Below are 23,391 nucleotides of genomic sequence, written 5' to 3' on the forward strand. Positions count from 1 at the left end.
ACTTCAGAGTGTAGCAGTTTGAAGTGTAGACTGGACCCAAGGAACTTGGCTTCCAAACCCAGCTCCACTGTGTGAGTTGAGGCAACAAAATTCTTCACCTGTACAGTGGGAGCAATAACCTTTGCAGGCTTTGGGGGGGGGGGCAGGGACAGGGAGTCATGAGGATCAACTGAGGTCATTGAGGTCATTCACACAAACAGTTGAGCACCATTTCCAGCATATAGTAAATGCTCTCCAGAGGTAGCCATGTTTATCATCATGACAGAGGGTCAGACACCTGGGTGGCTCAGTGGTTGAGCGTCTGCCTTTGGCTCAGGTTGTGATCCCGGGGTGCTGGGATTGAGTCCCACATTGGGCTTCCAGGAGCCTGCTTCTCCCTCTGCCTATATCTCTGCCTCTCTCTGTGTGTCTCTCATGAATATAATCTTAAAAAAAAAAATGACAGTGTTTGTGTGGAACTCAGCTGGACTGGTCAGGAATGGGAATGAATACTCACCGACTACAGCACAGGAGTGCATAGGTGAGGGTTAGCACCAGGAGAAAGAATGGGACACAGAGGTACTTTCTCATCACAGGGCTGAGGTCTGTCCCCCACCTTTGGACGGTGCCTGAGGCCCTGGGATTCCTTCCTGAAGAGACTGGTAATAGAGTTTAATTTTCCTCCACTTTGAGAACTCTGGAGAGGAACTGGAGGGAATGCGGAAACTCTATTTATTGTGATTTTAAAAAAATAAAAATAAAATGGAATGGAGTCCTCCAAGGGCATTTTGTGGGTTTTATTATTTGTGAAGAAAAACACACTTGTCTTTATCAACATTCTGTCCATCTGAGAGGCTGAGCCAGTGAAGGGCAAGACCAAATGTGAATCCTCCCATTTGACCTCTTGTTCCTTGTTCAGCTAACATTCAAGGGTGTTATTAGGCTTGGCTTCTGTCCGCAGAGCCAAGACAATTTCAAGAACAAAATGAACGATGGAGCCAAGATCACAAAGGGGCTGCTCGTGGGAACAGGGCAGGGGATCACAGGGCGTGAGGCAGTCTTGTCCAAATAATGCGGAAGGAAGGTGATCCAAAGGACTGATTGTGCCAGACATGAAATCGACAGGAGAGCCTTCCAGAATCATCTGTGGCCGGGTTATTCTTGTTGCCTTTTCTCCCTGGTATGTGAATTTGCTTTTGGAATCACAAGCAGTGGCATAATTGGAATCCATCTTGTGTGATTTTTTTTTTCTCCCATCAGATGATTTAGAATTAGTTCAATTTATTTTCAAAGAGTCTAACCAGTGACAGCATGACAGTGGTGCCTTGAATTGCTTTCCTGTCCACAGGTAGAGTGGGTGGGTGTCGGTGCTGATTCATTACCCTCTCGCGCGGGCTCCTTTGTTTGGAAAGCCACCTGGAATTATTACCAGCTATAGAGCTCAAAACCAAAGTAAGCTTTGCATAAAAATGCATTTGATTTAAGGAAAAACACACAATCCTGATTAAAAGTAACCCCGGATGGCAGACTCGATCAGGAAATCACATCTGAATGGGAGCAGGGGAGCGGGTTCTGTGACAATGGGGACGAGCGGTGGGGCTTGACAAAGCTGAGGCCCGCTGGGATAGTGGAGATCTCCTAAGAGGAGGAGGTGAGACTCATTAAATGCCCGAAATTTTAATGGGCAGGGGCTATTAACATGCAGGGGACTGGTAGCAGTCAGAGGTGGGGAAGCTGACGATGCTCCAAGTAGCAGACATTTAGAACCTAATTTTAGAAACCGCCTCCAACCCTGGGTGGACTCACACGCTTTTGTCATTGGGAGTCAGTAATTGAATTTTCTGGACGTTTTGACCAGTACGTAACTTTGTGAAGCCGATTACACAGCAGAACGCAATTTTTAATCTGACCTTAACAGCATTACCTTCTGCTGTGTGATTACAAAACATGCCGAGAATGCTACCCTCCTCTCTGCACTGGATTTGGGGGAGAGCAGAGGGAGAAAAACCCACCTTGCTCTGTTCCATGTAACCTCATAAGATTCATTTAGATTCTATGCAGATCATTTAATAACAGATTTTGTAAAACCTTAACATAAGGAGCCACCATAAAATGTATTATCTTTTATTACCCATCTAGAGAATGGCATTTTAGATGGTAATAAATCGAAACCCAAGAAAAGCTATTTGCTTTCCGAGAGTGCTTGGTGAACAATAGGAATACCAGTTTCCCGATATTATACTGTGGCCAGTATGGCCCCCCAGGGTCACCTGAGACACCCCCAGCTTCGTTTCCTAGGCTCAGCTGAGCAACATTTTCTTGTCCCCTCCCTGCCTTATTTTTTTTTTATTTTTTGGAAAGGTCATTCCCATCTAAACCTCACTGCTGAGGATTCAGTTATCTTACCATGTTATCCCCTTTCCATCTTAGATGCCCCAGGACTCATGAAGAGCCAAGAGCTGAGTCGGGGGCTGGGGGCCACTGTGGGGTGTCTATCCTGAGGTTGAGGAGAGCCCAACCCACCAGGACCAGAGAATGCAAAGACCTCCTTGGCAGGAATGTCTCTCCAGAGGGGAAGGCGGAAGGACTAGAAAAGCTAGAGAGGCTCATCATGCTACTCCGCTCTGCATCACCAGGGCTCCTGGAGACAAGTTGAGCCTGTCCAACCTTGTTGGAAAAGCCCTGCCTTTGGACCAGCATGTCCTGCTGGAAGAGCACCTTTTAGGTCACGTTTTCTCTATCGTGAGCAGCATAACCATCCCTTCATCAAACATCAACAGAGAGTGCCAGGCACCCAACTGGCTGTGTGATTTTTTTTCCCCTGAGGGGTTTGGAATTCATTCAGTTCATTTGCAAAGAGTTTATAACCCAGTTGCCTATAGAAACAGACTCTTGGGGCCTCAGTGTCTCAGCAGCCAGGAACTGAGGATACAGCAGGAAAAATCAGAGATGGGGTCCTTACCCCCATTGCAGAACTCCAATGAATACTCAGAAAAAAAGTGGCTGACATATTAGAAAACACATATATTGAAGAGAAGATTCTCTAATAAATGGATTTGGTATTGGCCACTTTGTAGATGGGAGGATTTTCATTTTCCTGCAGACAGATATTGTGGGAAAAGTCTGGTTGACATTACACTTCAAAGGATTAAAATGGAAATAGTTTCCAGAGGAAAGACAATGTGTGCTATGGGAAAGTGGGAAGTCCTGGGAAGGCAGTGGAGGTGGCAGCTGGTGCTGCTGTGCAGGTGATGGTGCTGGAGGCGGGGGATCTCAAGACTCTGGCGTGCTCGGTGAGCCATCTCCAGAGAAGGTGCATTCGTTTCCCATGGCTGCCACAACAAATGACCACAAAACTCTGTGGCTTCAAACACATATTTATCATCTTTCAGTTCTGGAAGTCAGAAGTCCAAAATGAGTGTCACTGGGGTAAAATCAAGGTGTCAGCAGGCTGGTCCCTTCTGGAAGCTCTAGGGAAGAATCTGCCCCGTTGCTTTTCCTACCTTCTGGAGGCTACCTGCTTTCCTGGGCTCATGGCCCCTTCCTCCGTCTGAAAGGCCAGCAGTGTAGCGCCTTCACATTTCTCTCCTCCTTCTCTTCCTCCCTCCCTCCTTCTACTGTCACATCTTCCTCTCTGATGCTGACCCTCCTGCCCCCCACTTACAAGGATGCTTGTGATTATTTTGGACCACCTAGACACTTCAGGATAATCCTTTACTAAATAACATCTTCAAAGTCCCTTTTGCCACATGAGGTACCATAGTCATAGGTCCCAGGGATTAGGACATGGACATCTTTGGAGACCATTCTTCTGCCTACCACAAAAGGTATAAAAGCTTCTAGGGCCAAAAGCTGGATGGCATTTAGAGCTGACTTCCACCATGCACCGTGCTTGACATATGAACCTGACACTGAGCATCTCAGCATAATTACAGAGACAGACACTTGAAGAGGAAATTGCTTTAAGTGTCACTGAGTCAACCAAGATGAAAATATTCACTATGATGTATAAGTAGAGCTAGTCCAGAAGAGGAAGAAATAAACTCTGGGAAGAGCAGGAAAACTTTACGGGGGAAGCAACATCCAAGCCAAGTTTAGACAATTTGGGGCAAGTACCTTCCAGGGAGGAAAACCATGTGGAGAAGGACTCCCAGGCAGAGGGCACAGTGCATGCAAAGGTGTAGGGCGGTGAAGCCCAAGCTTGGGGGATGGCACAGAGTCCGGTGTTACAGGAATGTAACTGTGAGTGAGGAGCCCTGGAGGTTAGGGGTGACAAGCGTGTCTTCTGTGCTTGAGGAATTTGACCACTATCCTGTAGCCACTGAAGGGCCACTGAAGCATTTTGAGGATAGTCCTACAGTCAGTTGGCGATTGAGCCTGGCTCACTCTGGCTGGCTTGGTTGAAGAGTGATTCAGAAGGCAGCAGAGGGGCCAGTCTGGGAGCTGCTGGAATAATTCATGTGACCAAGGGCCAGGCTGGAAGTCATGCAATGGCAGCAGTGATAGGGAAGTCCTCGCAAGGGGGTGGAACCGAAATCAGCAGCAGTTGCCCATCGCCCATCGGATGTCTGAAGTGGGAAGCAGCGGGTACGGCTGAGGACAGCCAGTGTTGCCAGCTTGAGCTGTGGCTCCAGGAGGAAAGGCCATGTTGCAGGGGAAGATGAGGAGATCTGTTATTGGGCCATGGAGGCTGACAGAGGACATCCACATAGAGACATCTAGAAGACGGCTGGAAGAGGCTCTCCAGTGTCTTAAAGGGGGTATGTTTTTTTCTAGAAAGGGGGAAGAAAAGAAGAAAGTCACAGTCAGAGAGAACATTTAGCAAATAATTCTTCTTGTTTTTCATTTAAATTGTGTCATAAACAGGTAGGTTTAAGTAAATTATGTAAGAGTATGTGTTGACCTGCCTTCAGCAAATATTCATTCGGACAGTGCTCATCAAAGTGTGGTCTTCAGATGAGCAGCATCAACCTCACCTAGAAACTTCCCAGATATGCACATCCTTGACCTTAGCCTGGACCTCCTGAGTCATAAGCAGTAGCAGTGGGCTGAAACATCTGTTGTAGTGAGCCCACCAGGGGATTCCGGTACAAGCAACTTCAAGAAGCACTGACTCAGGCAATGTGTCTTTTTTTATTTTATTAAACTCAATTAACATATAATGTATTATTGGTTTCAGAGATAGTCAGTGATTCATCACTCTTATATAACACCCAGTGTTCATTACATCATGTGCCCTCCTTAATGGCCATCACCCAGTTGCCCAAACCTCTCACTCCTCTCTCCTCCAGCAACCCTCAGTTTGTTTGCTATGAGTCTCTTATGGTTTGTCTCCCTCTTTGATTTCATCCTGTTTTATTTTTCCCTCTCTTCCTTTTGATCCTCTGTTTTGTCTCTTAAATACCACATATGAGTGAGATCATATGATAATAGTCTTTCTCTGATTCACTTATTTCACTTAGCATAATACCCTCTAGTTCCATCCACATCATTGCAAATGGCAAGATTTATTTTTTGATGGATCAGTAGCATTCCATTATATATATATGTAATATATATAATATAATTTATATCACATCTTTTTATCCATTCATCTGGGCTCTTTCCATAGTTTGGCTATTGTGGACATTGCTACTATGAGCATTGGGATGCAAGTGCCCCTTGAGATCACTACATTTGTATCTTTGGGGTAAATATCCAGTAGTGCAATTACTGGATTGAAGGGTAGTTCTGCATCAGCTTGCATTCCCTCGGACAATGTTTCTTAAGCACCTACTATTAGCAGGCATAATGTCTCCATGACCATTCAGGCCCAGAAGGATAGAAGAAAGAGGCTAATGCAGTAAACAGTGGATTGTGGAAATATATAAAAACCATAGAGAAAGGGCACTTTACATTTTATTTCACTTCATCTTTTAGGGATCTGTACTTACTTATCTCAAATAGCTAAAACCAAGAAATTGTTGGGAAACTCTTACTCTGTTTCCCCACCTGTGGGGCTCACTGTGAGCTTTAAAGGTGGGCCTGGACCAGATGATCTCCAAGGTACCTGTGAGAACCAACGGGGTCTATCTCGTGACTTCACAAACCTTGACTCCAACCCTACCAATGACCCTGTCCTCTCTGGCCACCTCTGTGCTGCTGCCCAGGCTCTCCTTCCTCTCTGAATGCTCTCCCCTCACACCCATCCTCCGAAGCTCAGCTCCAGCCTGCATGAACCCCAAGCCCCTGAAAAGCCACCACAGGCCTTCCTAGGTGGACCTTTCACACACGGACCTACCAAGGACACATTCCACACATCTACCTGATGCTTCATGGAGCCGCTTGTACGTGTTTTTTTCTGTGGTGAAGCTATGAGTTCTTTGAAGGTGGGGGTTCTACTTTATATTCTGTATTCCCACAGTGTCCTGACCAGAATCAGAATCAGCCTTCATTGTTACTGAATGATGGAATTTAATGGCATTTAAGATCAAGAGCCTCCCATTTTCTCACACAGAAACTAAAACATCAAGACCCCATTTCTTTTCTTTTTTAAAAAATTTTTATTTGTTTATTCATGAGAGACACAGAGAGAGAGAGAGAGGCAGAGACACAGGCAGAGGGAGAAGCAGGCTCTGTGCAGAGAGCCTGACTTGGGACTCAATCCCGGGTCTCCAGGATCACGCCCTGGGCTGAAGGCAGCACTAAACCGCTGAGCCACCAGGGCTGCCCCAAGACCCCATTTCTAATGCTGTAATGGGATCTTCTTTTCTGCAGGAATGGGTCCTCAACAGCCCCCACCCCACGTCTAGGTTAAGCAGCCCCTCCTGTGTGATACCACAGTATTCTTTTTACTCCCATTGCATTCTACTGAAATTATCTGGGGATTATTTTGTGCTCAATGTGGCCCTCTTTTCTTGTCACTACTATCTTGCACAATGTCTAATGCATAGTAGGTGCTCAGTAAATGTTTAGTAAAGTAAATAACCTCTATGTGGCCTTCCCAAGCACCCTGTGTTCTGACCCCCTTCTCATAGATTTTAATTGGCACACTTAGGATAATGCTTATCTCATCATACCTTACATACTTGATTTTTGTCTATTTATCTAGAATATGAATGCACCAAAAGCAGGGTCTGTATCCTAGCAGAGTTACTTGAACCTAGTAGATGCTGTATAAATGGTTCAGTGGAATCAACCTGAATGTCAGATATTTGCCATCTTGGGTCTAAAGTGGGTGATTTTTCTAAGTATGCTATGAATGCCACTGGCCGTTTATTTCCTGTAACTCCTCAGTAACATCGGAAGATGTACACTCCTCCTGGAAATGTTTTATTTGATTTTGGTGTCCCTCAACCTGAAATCTATCACTTCGGTTATTCCAACTGCATATTTCTAGGAGGCAGTGTTTATTTCCCCCCCACCGCCTCCCCACCCTGCTGGCTTTGTCAGCAACCAGTAAATCTGGGGAAATGAGCTCTGCTGTCTCCTCAACCAGCAAACCCCGGCCAGGAGTGAAAACACAGCAGGTGACAGCCAAGAACATGAATGTTCACATTAGCGCTGGGGAGTGAGGTGCAGGGAGGCCTAAGGACAAACACAAGCCAATCAGACACATGCTCCTGCTTGGGAAGATGGAAGTGTGGCATTCTCTGTCTGCCTTGGGAATAAGGCACATTTTACACGGAAATGGATGTGGTTCCTGCTGGATTTATGGACTAACTATCCCCCGTGTTATGTGGCCAGAGTGAATAAATCAGACTCCAGACGGACAACAACTCGTTCTGCTTCAGATAATGTTTTCGCCAATCTGTTTGCAATATTTATAGAGCAGGTGTCAGGTGTGGCTAACCTGGAGAAGAATGTGATCCCTGAACAGGTGCCACGTTGTAAGGAGTCTTACACTGCTCGGCCTGGGCAAAGCTGAGGAATAAATAGATAAATGAATTCCACTGCATCTTCACTGTAAACCTCATGTTAAGATTTCTCATCAACAATGCCTTAAATGTTAGACGACAGAGGGATTTATTGAAAAAGACAGACTTCCTTGACTCCTAAAGCACAATTGACAAGATAGAGCAGCTCTCATGGGCTCACAGTAACCGACTGCATCCACAGTAGTCTCTCCTTGCCTGCAAGGCATGTGTTCCAAGACCCCCAGGGGGTGCCTGAAACCGTAGAGCGTGCTGAACCTGATAGGGACCATGTTTTTTCCTGTACATATATACCTATGATAGAGTTTAATTTATAAATTAGGCACAGTAAGAGATTAACAACAATAATGAAATAACAGAACAGTTAAAATAATATACTATAAGTCGTGTAACTGTGTTTTCTCTCTCTCTCTCCCTCCCAAAATATCTTATTGTACTGTACTCATCCTTCTTCAGGCCATGATCCAAGATGATAAAAGGCCTCCTGATGAGAGGGGGGTGAGGGGAATTATGTAGACACTCAATGTGGCATTGGGGTGCTTTTGACCTTCAGACACCATGATTTGATTCCTGACTGTGGTGGACCACAAGTAACAGAAACCACAAAAATCAAAACTGTGGATAAGGAGGGATCACTTATACTATACAATCAGTGATAGCTTGTTGGTAGTTTGAAATCAGCCACAGTAGGAGTATATTTAAACCACCAAGAATGACAAACACTACAAACCAGGAGGATCTGTTGTTAAGCATTATAGATACATCACTCTCGTAATTCATTAGTTTAGAAAAACATATCTAGAATTGACTAATTATTGCATAACTCTGATGTACCAGGTACTGAATCAGTAGCTGGGAGATAAAACTCTAAACATGACAATGTCCCTGACCTCGTGGAGCTCAAATGGTCAGAGTTAAGACAGCCAATAAACAAGAAATCAATAAACAAGAATATTACAGACTGTGGTAAGTGCTGAGGGGCAAAAACCGTATTGGTTATTTATTGCTGAATAACAAATTACCCCAAAATGTAATGACTTCAAACAGTAAGTATTTATTATCTCACAGCTTCTGTGTTCAGGAGTCTGGACATAGCTCAGCTGTGTCATTCACTTTATAGACTCTCATAAAACTGCAATCCATGTGTCTGCCCCCAATCTGCAGTGTCATCAAAAGGTTTGACTGGGAAGGACCCAGTTGCTGGTTGGTGGCAGCATCCAATGTCTTTGGACTGATCCTGGAGGCTACATGCAATTTTTTGCTACACCTTTAAAAGACTTTCCAAAGATTCTACTGCAGAGTAACAGCAGTCATCTATGGAGAACTTACATATATGCCAGCCTCCGTGATTTGCACTTTATGTTACCTACTTTTATCCTCCCTTACACTAGAAGTATTATTACTCGCCTCATTTTACAGGTGGGAAAACTGAGTCAATAACAAGTTAAGTAACTTTACCGGATGACTCAGCCACTAAGTGGCAGAGCTGCTTCCTAAATGCTATGCAGTAAGGTCCACTCTGTTCTGCAGTCAGGTCAATGCCTTCATGGAGCTGAATAATGCAGAGTGCAGAGAATAATGACCAGGGGTAAATGGACAGGAATGAGGCTGAAGAAGTAGAGGTAGAAACGTCAAAATTGAGAAAAAGCGGGGTATCATGGGAAGAAATCCAGTCTGGACAAAGTATAAGGAAGGATGTGGACAATGTTCAAGACCAGGCAACAGAACGATGGTGTGCTGTGTGGGTTAATGGCAAAACCTTTCTCCATGTAACATTACTTTGTTGATTCCCCCCACAGCTACCATTACACTTGTTATTAGTGATAAATGTTCCGTTAAATGCATCCTCGTATGGATGTCACTGGAGCTGTGTAAAACATCAAGGGTCCAGTGATTGATTATGTGCCATATTTAATAACATGGCTTGATTCTGGTTGTTGTTTTTTTTTTTTTTCCAAGAGAAAATGTTTGGTTTTTAAATCAGTGTGATCAGTGAACCTGGCCTGTGTCTATGGAGATACACCCAAGGCTTTTTCTTGTAAATATGCCATCTTCTTTTTGTTCCTGGGCTATCTATTAAGTGGTAGCTACTAGATACCCAAGAGAAAGTAGCAGATGCAAAACAAAGTGCATGACTGCAGGATTCAAACCAAGAGAGCAGCTTGACTCTCCTCAATATGTCTTACAGATCAAATAGCTTAAAATAAAATCAGAGCAGCCAATTTAATTTCCCCGGTTTTGACACAGTGCATTTCTTGGTCAGAATAAAATCCTATCTCCTTGAGCTAGAGCTCCCCAAAGCATAAGCCATTCCCTGAGAATAAATGACTCTGGTTTGGAAATGCCACTGATATGCTCAGACCTCTGAGATATAATTTGGTTCAGGGAAACAGTAATATATCATCATTAACAGTAATGAAAGTAAATCGCCCACCTTGTTTGCTGCATACTGGCTAGGTGGTGGGGTCAAAAGCATGGTCCTTGCCCTTGAAAACTTTGTCATCCACATAGAGAGATAGTAAATGAGCATTCAAAATAAAACCCAACAGGAAACATAGCCTTCATATTAGTCAGGGTAGGCTAAGCACTGCAATCCACTTCCCTTAAACCTGAAGAATGTTTTGTGTCTTGTTCACATCACAGTCTGAAGCAGGCCGGAAAAGTGGCTCTGCTCCACATAGTCATTTGGAGATCCAGGCTTCTTCCTTTCTGGGCAATGGAAAACATGAAGGACTAAATGGGAGATTTAGAGGCCATACCAGTATCACTTCTGCCTGCGTCCCATTGGCCAGAATCAGTCCCATAAGTTCATCTCACAGCCTTGCTGTATGCCCCGGAGTCAAAAGAAATATGGTTTGGTGAACAAGGAGCATTGGCTTCACTCCAGGTGCCTTCGGGTGCACGTGACGGAAACTGATTCTGGCTGGCTTCGGCGCCAAAAGCTCTCCTGAGCAAACCCTGGAGTGTGTTGCAGGGAAGAGTAGGAGGTAGGAGGCAGTACAGTCCCAGATCTCAGCGGCACAGCTCCTGTCTTTCTGGTTAGAGCAGCACCTTCAGCCTAACTCAGCCTGAAAGACTCTTTCTATTGGAGTGACCACACCCATGTCCCCACTGAGACCTGAACCAGTGGGGAGAGAAATAAACACAAGATTATCAGGTGAAATCCTTGTCCTGAGATACAGCAGCTTAGTCTTGAGAGGACAGTGGGGCTTCCAACCTTCTGTTCAGTTCACCCACCAAGTGACAGGACAGCTGGACAGCTGAAGGTCTCCTATGCCAGAGGCCAGGTGCCTTCCTCATGAGCAGAGAGAACTATCAGGGTGAGAAGTTTCCTACCAAAGCACTCCAGAAAGCAAAATCCCTCTCCTGGGCCTGGGAGTAGCATGGGGAGAGGCAAATGGGTTTGCCCTGCCTTCTCTCTTCCTGGTACCCGACTGTACATTTTATTTGGTGCACATTTTATTTTGCACATTGTATTTCCAGAATCTGATTGTCCCAGCTATGTTTAGGGAGTTATGTGTGGTCTGTCAACTAGTGCGAGGGAGACAGATATGACACATGGCCACCAAGGCCTGTTTCTCTACATCAATGATCCTTCCTAGAGAATGGGGCAGCGGTGGGCTGCTTAGAAGTCTTTTCCAACAGAGGAACAAAGGCAAGTGACTGCTGTGTGGTACAGAAATGAACACATGTACGAATGCTTCAAGTAGGAGTGACTACAGGAGCTAGGGATTTATGGAAGACTTCCTGGAGAAGGCTCAGCTGGCAGGGGAAGTGGGTCAGAAGTGAGCAGAAGCTCTTCCCATTGCACAAGAGGGAGGGGATTCAGGCGACATTCTCTCTGAGTCTTTTACCTTGCAAAGGAGGCAGCTTTGACTGTCTGTTGTTTGGTTTTTGTTATAGGGGTCATCGAAAAGCAATACTGTTGATCACAGAAAAGAAATATCCCAAAATATGATAGGCCAGTGGACTTTTTATCTTAAGAGTTGATTGTAAGGAAGAAAACTTGGAAACACCTCAATGAGTGGCCATCCAGTAGGGTGGCGGGTCCAGATAGTTGGCTCAAATACAGGTGTGAAAAAGAACAGACACACCCATAAGCCCGGGGATGGCCATGATAGAGCAGAAAAACTTGCACAGCTGTGTGGATGGTATCATTTATTTAAACATGTGTGTGTTTAAAGTGTGTGCATGTGCACACGCACATATGTGAGATGTGTATGAAAAGGAGACAACTAGTAATGATAATTGCCTCTCAGAGATGAGGCTGGGGGAAGGTGGAGGATAGTCTTCACCTTTTGCTCTAGAAATGACAGTATTGTTTCTATCTTCCTTACAAAACTGGATATTTCTCCAATGATAAAGACATGTGTTAATAGCAGCCATAAGTTTGCCAGAAAATTGAGACTTTGGGAGTATCTCATCCCAAACCATGCAATCTATGTCCTTAATTGTCTAATCAATTTTCTACTAGGTTAATCAATCTATTTATCATTGCAGTCATAAAGTTTTATTTACTTCAGGAAACGGGAATTGGCTGGTTCATTTTTTTAAATTATTTATAAAATTTGTTAAATTACAAGAGAGTTAAGCCAATGCATCCTTCCTTTGAGCTATCATAAGAATTTGTACATGTCTCTGCTTAGCTCTGACTTTACTTTGTTGTTGTTATTCGAGACTATGTTTGTGCTTGACTCAAACTTCTCTCAGCTTCTTGAAGAAATGACCCTGTTTTCTATCCCTATATCCCCAGCACCCAGCACAATATTTAGACTAGATGTTTAATAACTTCCAGTAAAATGGATGTAAAAACTAATGAAGGAAAAATTAGAATAACTCTCTCTGGTCCAAAAAAATATTTCTACGGAGGGGAAACAGAAAAATAATGTATGCATGAGATGACTGGAATGCAGTTGTGAAGAGCCTATTGTGATACCGTAGGGTGATACAATAGCTCTCACACTTTCTTGCAAACAACCAGATAATTGATCACAGCATTAGTTGTAATATTAGTCAAAACTCCCTTGTTGCTACTCATGGATATTTAATTTAGATGTCTTAGGGAAAGAAGAAATTTATTAGCTCCTAGAACCTACAAAATATGAGGGGGAAATTCTGCCCTCAAGGATCACTATTAAATGACTCGAATAAAGTTGAAAGAATTCTGTGTCTGCCTCTGGGTGGTTCTGTGTTGTCTTCTTCCTCACGCTGACTTTCTCTGTATGCTTGCAAATGGCCACTACCGGCTCCAGGTTTGTGTCCAACCACCTCCAAGTCCAACAGGAAGAGAACTCCTTTTACCTAAGCGTATTAAAAGAAGTATGTCCTGGAACTGAGTTTCAGTCCTGGGTAGCCTAACTTGGTTTACATGCTCATCATAAGATCATGGGAATGGGAGATCCTGATTGTCCAGGCCTGAGCCACATGACCATCTCTCCATCACAGATAGAGTCAACCCTACCTGAATTCCACCTATGCTGAGAGTGAGGAAGGGGTAAGGCCCCCAAAGGAATGATGGCACAGGTCCAAGGGGAAGAGGGAGTGGACACTGGGAAAGCAGAGCAGCACGTGTCCACTACAGTTGTGTTTGAAGCTCTCCTGTGAGGTGTGTCCACAGTAAACTGCACTGCATGTTAGGGCAGGGCAATGCGGGGAGGGATTCACAGCCATGTTAGATAGTGATCCCAAAACAATGCTCAACCCCTAACGTACTTCATGGGGGTCAACTGTTTTTTAGGGAGAAGCCATGCCCTAAACTAAATGTTATGGCAGGACTGATAGGAAAATTGGTCAGGTCTTCTAGGTAAACAGTACTGAAATACAAATACAGGTCACTCATGAACAACGCTGATTTGCACGGTGTGGTTTATACATGGATTTCTTTCAGTAACTATAGTATGACAATAAGTATGCATCTTCTCTTCCTTATGATTCTCTTAATAACATTTTCTTTTTTCTAGCCTACTTTATGGTAAGAATACAGTATGTTATATGATATATAAAATATGTAATGGATTATTTATGTTATCAGTAAGGCTTCCAATCAATAGGAGGCTATTGCTAGTTAGCTTTTTGGGGAGTCAAGTTACATGCATTTTCAACAGCATGGGAGTTGGGAACCCCTTACCCCTGCATTGTTCAATGGTCAACTCTAAAGAACATTAAAATGTTTGTACTCTTTGACTTAGTTCTTGGAATCTATCATTCAAAAAATAAATAGTCAAAGTATATTGAAAGCTTCTTGAATAAAGATGTTCACCACAGTGTTATTTGAAATTGTCAAAAAATTTTAAATACTAGAAATAACCTAAAGTCCTAATAATAGAAGATGATGAAGTAAATTATAAATTATGCATATGATTATATTTTATGCAACCGTTAAAATGATGTTAGGGAATAATATTGGTAAGTAACACTACATGGGGAAAACCACTATTGAATTTGCCAAGATCCCATCAATATCAGAAAAACTCATATGATTTCTCATTTTTATGACTCAATACTTCCAAAATCATGTAATGTTTTATTAGAATAGTAGAAATATTGTACAAGAAATTAGACCTGCCTGATGGTTATATGTCCAGAGACGCTCAGGAAAGATTTTGAAAATGGAACCAATTTATTGGTTTCATACAGTCCAGCTGCAGAATTTATGGCAAATAGTAAATCCGATCCAACTTGTGGGTGATGATAAGCAGAAAGTCACTAACATTAAGCTGATGATTTTCCAGCTTTGGCTTGAGAGTAGATGGAACTGAACTGGGCACAGCCAGAATCACCTGGAGCTAGATGCAGCATTAAATTCTGTTTGTACTCAACAGTTGGAGAATTGTGTGACCTTCCATCCCCATGAAGCTCACAATACATACATGTATCAAACCATCATATGTACACCTTAAACTCACACAATATTATATGTTGACTATATTTCAATAGAGCTGGGGAGTGGAAAATATTGTGAAAAATCCTGTCCAAGGAGTGTATCAGCATCCCACTCCTTCTCTCAAATTGAAGAGTTTAGAGCCTTCCAAACCATACAACATAACTCCTATTCCTTAAGTTAGTAGCTCAGTAGCTTTTAGTTAAGAAACAACCAATTAAAGATGCCCCAGGGAGACAACTACCCTTTAAAAATACTGGAAAGTTTTGGGGACAGCTAGCATTGAGCTATTAAAATTTACCTGTAAATTTTTGGCTTTAGAAGGAAATTCTAGATCCCCACTGTGTTTTTGTTTTTTGCTTCCCATGCTATTTCTTAATTATTGGTTGGTATAAGCAATAGCCTTTGAAGTTTTCATACCGGCAGGACTATTTACAGTGGGTAGGACTGTTTATTTTTGTTATTGAAGGTGATTCAACTTGAACTCTGTGAGTGATTAAGAAAACACTCTAAAATGGTTTAAGTAAATAAGGAAAATTAATGCCATAATTAGCTAAAAAGTCCATAGGCAAGACTGACTTCAGGCATGGCATGATAAAGTGACCCAATGAAATCACTGGAAAACATTTCTTTTTCTCCAGAGTTCAAGTCTAAGTTCTATCAGAAGATTGGCTTCATTCTCAGATGGACTTCCTCACCCCACCCTAACTGTGGTCATGGGATAGCTCCCAGGCCAAATGCTTCCAGGCTCTTACCACAGGGACACATAGCTTCCTTCTCCCAGATGTCAAACACAGGTCCTGCGCCTGGAAGCATCACCATGCCCCTGGAATGGCATACACTTACTTTCTCCTTCCAATTAGGGCTTGTCCCAAAAATTGGCTGGGTAGAGGTTGGGGAATGGCAATCCAACCCAAACCACATGGGCAAAGAATAAGTGTTGGGCAGATCCCCAAAGGAAATGTGGAGTGCTGCCTTACCAGAAGAAGAATGGGGTGCTTTTGCCCAAGACAAGCAAATCCATCCCAAAAGACAATTTAAAGGCAGGAGTTGCTATTTATGAGTCTTGGGATCAAGACCATTTGGTTAGTTGTTTTGAATGTTTAAACATGGTAGCAGAATAGCTGTCAAAATATTCATGGATTAAAATGCATTTTCCAAATTTAACGTAATGTGAAAGACAAAATGACTACAAATAACATGAAAGAAATGACTCTAAACCTCAGTTAGGATTTTTTTTTTTTTTACCTGTAAAATGGGAACCATTAATGCACCTTAACACACTTGTTGGAAAGATTAGGTACGAAATCCAGTATCCAATGCCTGGCTATCAGGTTGTTCAGTAAATGTGAATTCCTAGAGCTGCCATTTTGTCCCAATCTCATCATCATCCTTGACCTCCAATATACATCAGTTTCATGAGATCACTGTGAAATGACGTAAATGGGTATATACATCAAATATTCATTGTATGCCCAAAGCCTGAAACAGTCCGGAATGTACTGAATGCCCCTTTAAATAAGGACAGAAAATAGATTCCATCCCAACAACTGTGGCCAGTCTATGAATCGTGACAGTCTTGTATTGGAGAGATTCCAAAGGCACAGTTATGCAAAACAGGTGCAAGCTCTGTGGGTGTGAGATGCCTGCTCTAATGGAGGAGGGCATGGAGCAGCCCTCGTGACACCTATCCCAGGTGGCAGCCCAAACCTAAATCCCATCTTGTCTGTTGTGTTTTTGCTGTACAGACTCTGGAAAATCCCAAGTATGAGTTGATCATCGAGGCTCAAGACATGGCTGGACTGGATGTTGGATTAACAGGCACGGCCACAGCGACAATCATGATCGATGACAAAAATGATCACTCTCCGAAATTCACCAAGAAAGAGGTAAACGCCCACCGCCCACCACCTCTGCTGGTCACAGCTCTGATTGCTGATCAGCATTAATTCCATGTACTGCAGTCCCTGCTAGCTCCCAGTTTGCAAAACAAAACCCTCCTTGTGGGAGAGGGGGTGTTGTTTTGCTCTTTCATATTTTTTCTTGTTTGTATCTTTTGTGTGTATGTAAAGCTGAAAAGAGCATTGTGAGAACAAAAGCACTGAATCTTGTTAAAGTCCATAAGAAAATAACTTTTAATGCCAAAGTGCCATTTTCATAGTTTTATGGGTGTTATTTAGCGCTGAGTTATATGAGTCCCATTGTGATTTTAGCATAACAATAAGTATTTTTTTCAGCAAGTACAGATTGAGAGGCCAGACGGAACAGCAGTGAGAAGGTAAAGCAGATTTTCTCGGCAATAACAAGGTGGCCCAGGAGCTTATAAATAACAACCAAGTTAGCTTGTCCGGAAGAGCCATTATTTATTCTTGGCTCTTGTGCTTTTATGATTATGGATCATGTTTGCTGGTCCCCATTTATTCCAATGGAGCAACGTTTTGGAATGGGCTGAGTACACAAAATTACATTCAGTTTCTGAATTTGTATCCAAACTAGGAAGTTATTTGCACCATGCATCTGATGGAAATATGCTAATGCCATGGTTTCTTTGTGACGTCCCTGCCAGAGCTAAGGATTTGACACCCCTCTTACTGACCAAGAGCATAGAATCAGTAAAGATAGCTTTTGTCATTGGCTGAGCCTTTGCTGTGCATCCAACAACAACGGGGCTCTCCACCTTTGATTCGTTGCCTCATTTGACTGCATGAGGTTGGTTTCATTAACCACTTTTTACCAGTAAGGGAGCTATTTTCAGCTCAAAGAATCTGGATAACTGCTCCAAGGTCATGGAAAGAATAAGCGACAGAAATGGGACATGAACACAGCTACCAGTGAGCCATGCCACTAACTGCAGTGTTGTGCTTCCTTATCTATGGTTGATGTTTTCTACCCTCCCTCCCTAACATTCAGAAAAAAGCCCATGTCTGGATTTGCAGTTGCCCCACCCCTCTGTCAAGAGTCCCAGGGCTACTCCAGATGGCTCAAGAGAGGTGGGCACTCTGGCTCCCCAGTGCCCTCTCCATCCCAGCAGCCCTGCCTGTGTGACTCATCCAGAGTTGGAAACCCACCCCCTTTCCCAGGGAGCTCTTGGGCACTCAGGATTCCAACCTCAACATGGCAGAGGCCAAAGTAGCTGATATGGCCTCATTCTTTTGTTTCCCATGACACATTCCTATGACTGCTAAAACAGATTTTTCACTATTCCCGGGTTGCCCAAATTGGTATCCAAAAAACTAGTTCCACAAGTCACATGATTGTGGGGCAAGGGAAGACTTCAGGGTCAGCTAGATGGGGGAACACTGAGTTGAACAGCAAAAAGATTTCTTTTGGTGAAGCACTTCCAGAAGCCTTTCAAATGCTTGGCCTCTCTAAGAGGGGCAGGTATAGTCTATAGGGTTTTTTAGACATCTTTGGCCCTGGGAATAACTTTTCCCGGGTCATCTCATCATGGCTCACTGAGCTGGTGTCCCATGGGATATTCACTGGGGATACTGGTTTACCTACAAAATTTCTATTTCCAAAGCTATTTCCAAAAAAGTGCTAAAGGGTATATTCAATATAGACATAGTAATGAAAATTAAAATTGCATAACCCCAATATAAAATAAGAAGACATATCAATGTTACCAGGCATGTGGGACTAATTAGTTACTTCAGTGCAGCTCTATCTAGCGTCTGTGACTCAGGAAAAAATAAGTGTGTACCTAGTCACAAACCAAATACCATGAGTGAGAGATTTGTGTTGTTGTTAATACCACTGACTTCAAGGAAAAACTTAACATAGATCTGAAGTAAAGAGTAAGAGGCACTGAGTAGCATCATGGAAAATGTATTCACCTGTGGGTATTGGCAAAGGCACAGAACTTCTCTTCAAATGGACATTGGACAGAAGACTTGAGATTCCCACAGGGCAAAGGTGATGTCTTAGCTCATATAGAGATATAAGAAATAAAACTAGAGGAATACATCAAACACTCCCTCTTGGATATTAGATGTCCCAAAATGGTCTTTGTCCAATGATGGACAAATTAAATTCACAGTTAGATTTTCTATCATATTCCTAAAAAGCTGATTTCTTTGTTGTTGAAAAGGGATTCATACATTTTGGATGCCAGAATTGCCAGAGGTAGTATATAACACAGAGGGCAAGAGATGGCTCTAGAACCAGAACTGGATTCAAATCCCATCATGGATATGATAATATTAATCATCTATATTCTGATTTATTCGCCTATTGATGGGGCTGACAATAAAACCTACCTCATTAGGTTCTTAGGAACATGAAATGAGCTGGTGATGAAAAGCGTTTAGAGAGTGCTGGTCACCAACTGTTCTCTAGTGTGTTGGTGATGAGAACACCAACTGATGATATGATGATGATAATATTTCTAAAATTAAAAGGTCAACTGACATTCTTAATCCAAAGGGGCATCTCTTTCCCATGTTGAAAGGCTACTGTTTTCCTTTAATGTGATCTATGAACCTGATTAATTAAGCACTTTGAAATCAATGGTTAAGAACCTAGAGTTCAAGGGGAGAAGAAATTCTGGAGGAGAGATAGCAGAATCAGTAAAATGCATCACTATGAACAGAAGCAAAACAGGCCAAGACACATCTGCTAAGGGGGGATGGAGAACACCCGAAGAGAACTCAGCCCAGCGCAGTGGTCTCTGGGATGTGGAAAAGATAGGACAATAGGATACACGAGGAATAGAGAGGAAACATGGCACTTAGGATCTTGAAGCTGAAATAGTGTTTAGAGATGAAAGTCAAGTTTAATCATTCCAGGATGGAAATAGTCGTCGTTTTAATTTGAGGATGTTTAGAAAAATTATCCAAGAAGATGTTGTCTTATATAAGTTTCTATGTCTATATTAGAACATTTCTTTGGAAGTTCATAGGAATGTATGGTTGTTTTGTTGGTTTGTTTGTTTTAATTCTTTTTGACGTGATCTTCCATCTGTAAAGATATTAATTTTGCTATCTGTTTGAAAGAAGTTATATGTGACCACAAATAACAGAGTCTGGAAATAACACTGTGTTAAATGAGGTAGAGGTATGGTTTCTTTCACATAAAAGTGTGTAGGTAGACAGTTCCCAGACCAGTGTGTGAAGCCATGACATCCTCAGTTTCCCAGATTCCTCTTACTAGGATGTACTAGGATGACTCCTAGTACAATAGGGTCACTGCAGCACCAGCCATTATGTCCGTATAATAGGAAGAAAGAAAAAGGAAATGAGAAGGGCAAAAAAGGACCTGCCACCTAAGTAAATGTCATTTGAAGAGCTTCCCCAGAAACCCACACGACTTTTGCTTGCATCTCTTTAGCCTCCCTTATCTGTAAGGGAGCCTGAGAACTCCATCTTTAGTTGGCATGTTGCTGCTGTGGACAGTATAGGAGTTGTTACTGAGGAAGGAGATATTTTAAAGGTTATTTTTAAAAGTAAATTCTCAATTCAAAGTCAGCTCATCTGTTTTTTCCATTGTGTTTATTTACATGGACTATAAGCTTGCTGAGGGGCAAGGCCCCATCTCTCTTATTTTTGGTCATGGTCCTAGGAAGCACTCAGTAATTCAGAATTTACTAAAAATGCTTCCTGAAGATAATCTTAACATTAAAACTGTGTCACTGGATATGATAGCCAAAGTCATACTTAAACTTATTGTTGATATATGAAATCAATTTTTAATCATTGACTTTCATGAAATTTGTATTTGAAGCTCTTATCTCCCTGTAGAGAGTCATATGTGAGCTTTCCTAATAGATTTTACATAATGATTCAACTAAATGTTAGTTTCAGACTTTGAGTTTTTCTTCATTTTTCCAATTAATATTAATTAATATTAATATTCAGGTTTTACGTTAATATTCAGGTTTTACGTTAATATTCAGGTTTTACGTTAATATGGTGATTGGTGATTTAAACCTAATAACTTAGGATATTTTTTTTTTGGCTATTTGATGAATTCTAAGGGAACTTTTGCTATGTTTGAACTATCACATTACAACATTTTTAATAAAAATGGCATAATACTTAAAGGTCCTGTCCTCCAGCTGGCAGATGAGAGATGAGTAAACACTGTGGTTTTAGAGGGGTGAAGGTAAATGGCACGAGCATATAGCCAGGAAGCTGAAACTGAGCCATGGGCAGATGCTCGCATGGGTTATCAAGTGAGTGTGGAGGGCCAGTCTTCCATCCCTAAAAACCAGTGTTGGATCTTCAGAAATTTTGATGCCTTGGGAATCTTATTTTTCTTTGGACTCTTTAATACAAATATTTTCTTAATTAACTGGCTAATCCACCCTGTAATGCCTTTACTTTTACATGTTTGACATCAAACTCTGTTGTCTCTAATAATTATGTAATATCACTTCTAGAAACAGAACAAAAGCCTAGGCCTTCCCCTGGTAGTGTTGATAGAAACTTGCTCTGTATTATTGAGATTTTAGAAACATATTTTTTTCACCTTCACAACAGATTTCATCATGGAAAACTCATGTAAATTTTGATAAGTGTTAAATTTGAGAAAATCTCTATCAGGTTTCTCATTAAGTGTGTATACATACGCACACATAATTATATACGATATATGTAGCTATGCAATTTCAAATGCTCTTGTGTAAGTTGACGACACTTGTTGATCATGTCATCCATGGGGGTCATTCATATCCTTATTCTAAGGGCATATTAAGAGTTTTATACTACTTTTATTAGTGTTGACAGGGCAGGTAAAATCACAAGAAATTTAAGTCTTTTACCAATGTGTCCATCATGATTCAATCCTCTTCATTAGTTGGCTTATCAGGCAATCAAGGAGCTATTTTCTTTCTTGTGTTAGAAATTTACTTTTTCTGGAGCACCTGAGTGGTTCAGTCAGTTAAGTGCCTTCCTTCAGCTCAGGTCATGATGCCAGTATCCTGGGATCGAGCACCATGCTGGGCTCCCTGCTCAGCGAGGAGTCTACTTATCCCTCCCTCTGCTCTTGTGTTCTTTCTCATTCTCTCTCTCTCTTTCAAATAAATAAATAAAATCTTTCTTTAAAAATTTACTTTTTCCTCTTAATGAACAATCTGATGCCGAATGATGTCAGGATAACATCTATTTATTTTCATTCCTTAACTTTGCCACTTCTGCTTCACATTCCATTAAGTATTTTTAATAACTTTTTTGAGATATAATTCATGTACCATAAAGTTCACCCTTTTATAATGTAAAATCATTGGTTTTTAGTAGACTTACAAGTTGTGCAGCCATCACCACTATCTAATTCCAGAACACTCAGTCACCCCAAAGAAACCTCATGCCCATTAGCAGTCATTCCCTGTCCACATTTCCCCACAACTCCTAGCAACTACTCATCTTCCTTGTATTTTTATGGACTTGCTTATACTGGACATTTCATATAAATAGAGTCATGCAATATGTGGTCTTTTGTGAGTTGCTCCTTTCACCTATGTTTTCAGGCTTCCTCCACATTGTACCATGTATCAAAACATCATTCCTTTTTATGGCTGAATAATATTCTATGGATTTACAATATTTTGTTTATGCATTCATCCACTGATGGACATTTGGTCTGTTTCCATTTTTTTGACTGTTGTGAATAATTCTGCTATGAACATTCACTAAATTTTTATCTGAACTTTCTCTCAATTCCCTAATATTGAGCAATATCCCCTACAATATTGCTACAAATTAGGAGTTTATAATTGCTTACTTATTTTAACAAAATATTCCAAAATGTCTTTCTAAATTGCAAGTTACTCAAGTTTTATGGCCTTTTTAAAAATTAACATATAATTTTATACAAAAAAAAGTACACAACTACTGAGTGATTTTATGATTCACAAGTTAAACATGAAATCCAAATCAAGAAAAAGAACATGATCAGCAGCTCAGAAACCTCTAAAACCCCTCTCAGTCACCACTGTCTAAGTGTGTGTTGCTTAATTCCACATACTTGGAATTTATTTTTTTTTTAAGATTTTATTTATTTATTCATGAGAGACACAGAGAGAGAGAGGCAGAGACACAGGCACAGGGAGAAGCAAGCTCCACGCAGGGAGCCTGACATGGGACTCGATCTGGGGACTGCGGGATCACACCCTGGGCTGAAGTCAGCGCTAAACCGCTGGGAACCGGGGCTGCCCTATACTTGGAATTTATTGACATCTAGTTTAATTCCACTGTGGTTGGAGAACATACTGATATGGTTATAGTCCTTTGCTATTTATTAAGACTTGTTTTACAACCCAGAATATGATCGGTTTTGATAAATAGCTCACATGCACATGAAAACATTGTGAAATCTACAGTTAACATTTTTGTTCAAATCCTCTGCATATTTTGTTAATCTTTTATTCTATCAGTTACTGAAAGTGTAAATATTATATCTATGATTGTAGCTATATCTATTTCTCCTGTTAGTTGTATCAAATTTTCCTTTGACTGAAGCTATTATTAAGTGCATACAAATTTAAAATTGTTCTCTCTTCCTGATGTTTTGATTTCAAAACTTACTCTCTACTTATGGAAATGCTTTTTGCTTTAACATTTACCTCATCTAGTATTAGAATAAGTACTATAGCTTTCTTAAGGTTAGTGTCATTATACTCTA

At 41.6% G+C, this 23,391-nt stretch overlaps 1 protein-coding gene across 1 annotated transcript in view; it reads left to right on the forward strand.

The window, feature by feature from the left end:
• CDH13 (cadherin 13) overlaps positions 1–23,391 on the forward strand; it is a 1,004,502-nt gene that overhangs the window by 838,517 nt on the left and 142,594 nt on the right. Inside the window, exon 8 of the mRNA XM_055304976.1 lies at positions 16,521–16,661. Within this exon, the coding sequence (XP_055160951.1) occupies positions 16,521–16,661 (141 nt within the window). The remainder of the gene's footprint in view (positions 1–16,520; positions 16,662–23,391) is intronic.

The sequence above is a fragment of the Nyctereutes procyonoides genome, unplaced genomic scaffold, assembly GCF_905146905.1.
Source record: "Nyctereutes procyonoides isolate TBG_1078 unplaced genomic scaffold, NYPRO_anot_genome, whole genome shotgun sequence".
Lineage (NCBI taxonomy): Eukaryota > Metazoa > Chordata > Mammalia > Carnivora > Canidae > Nyctereutes > Nyctereutes procyonoides.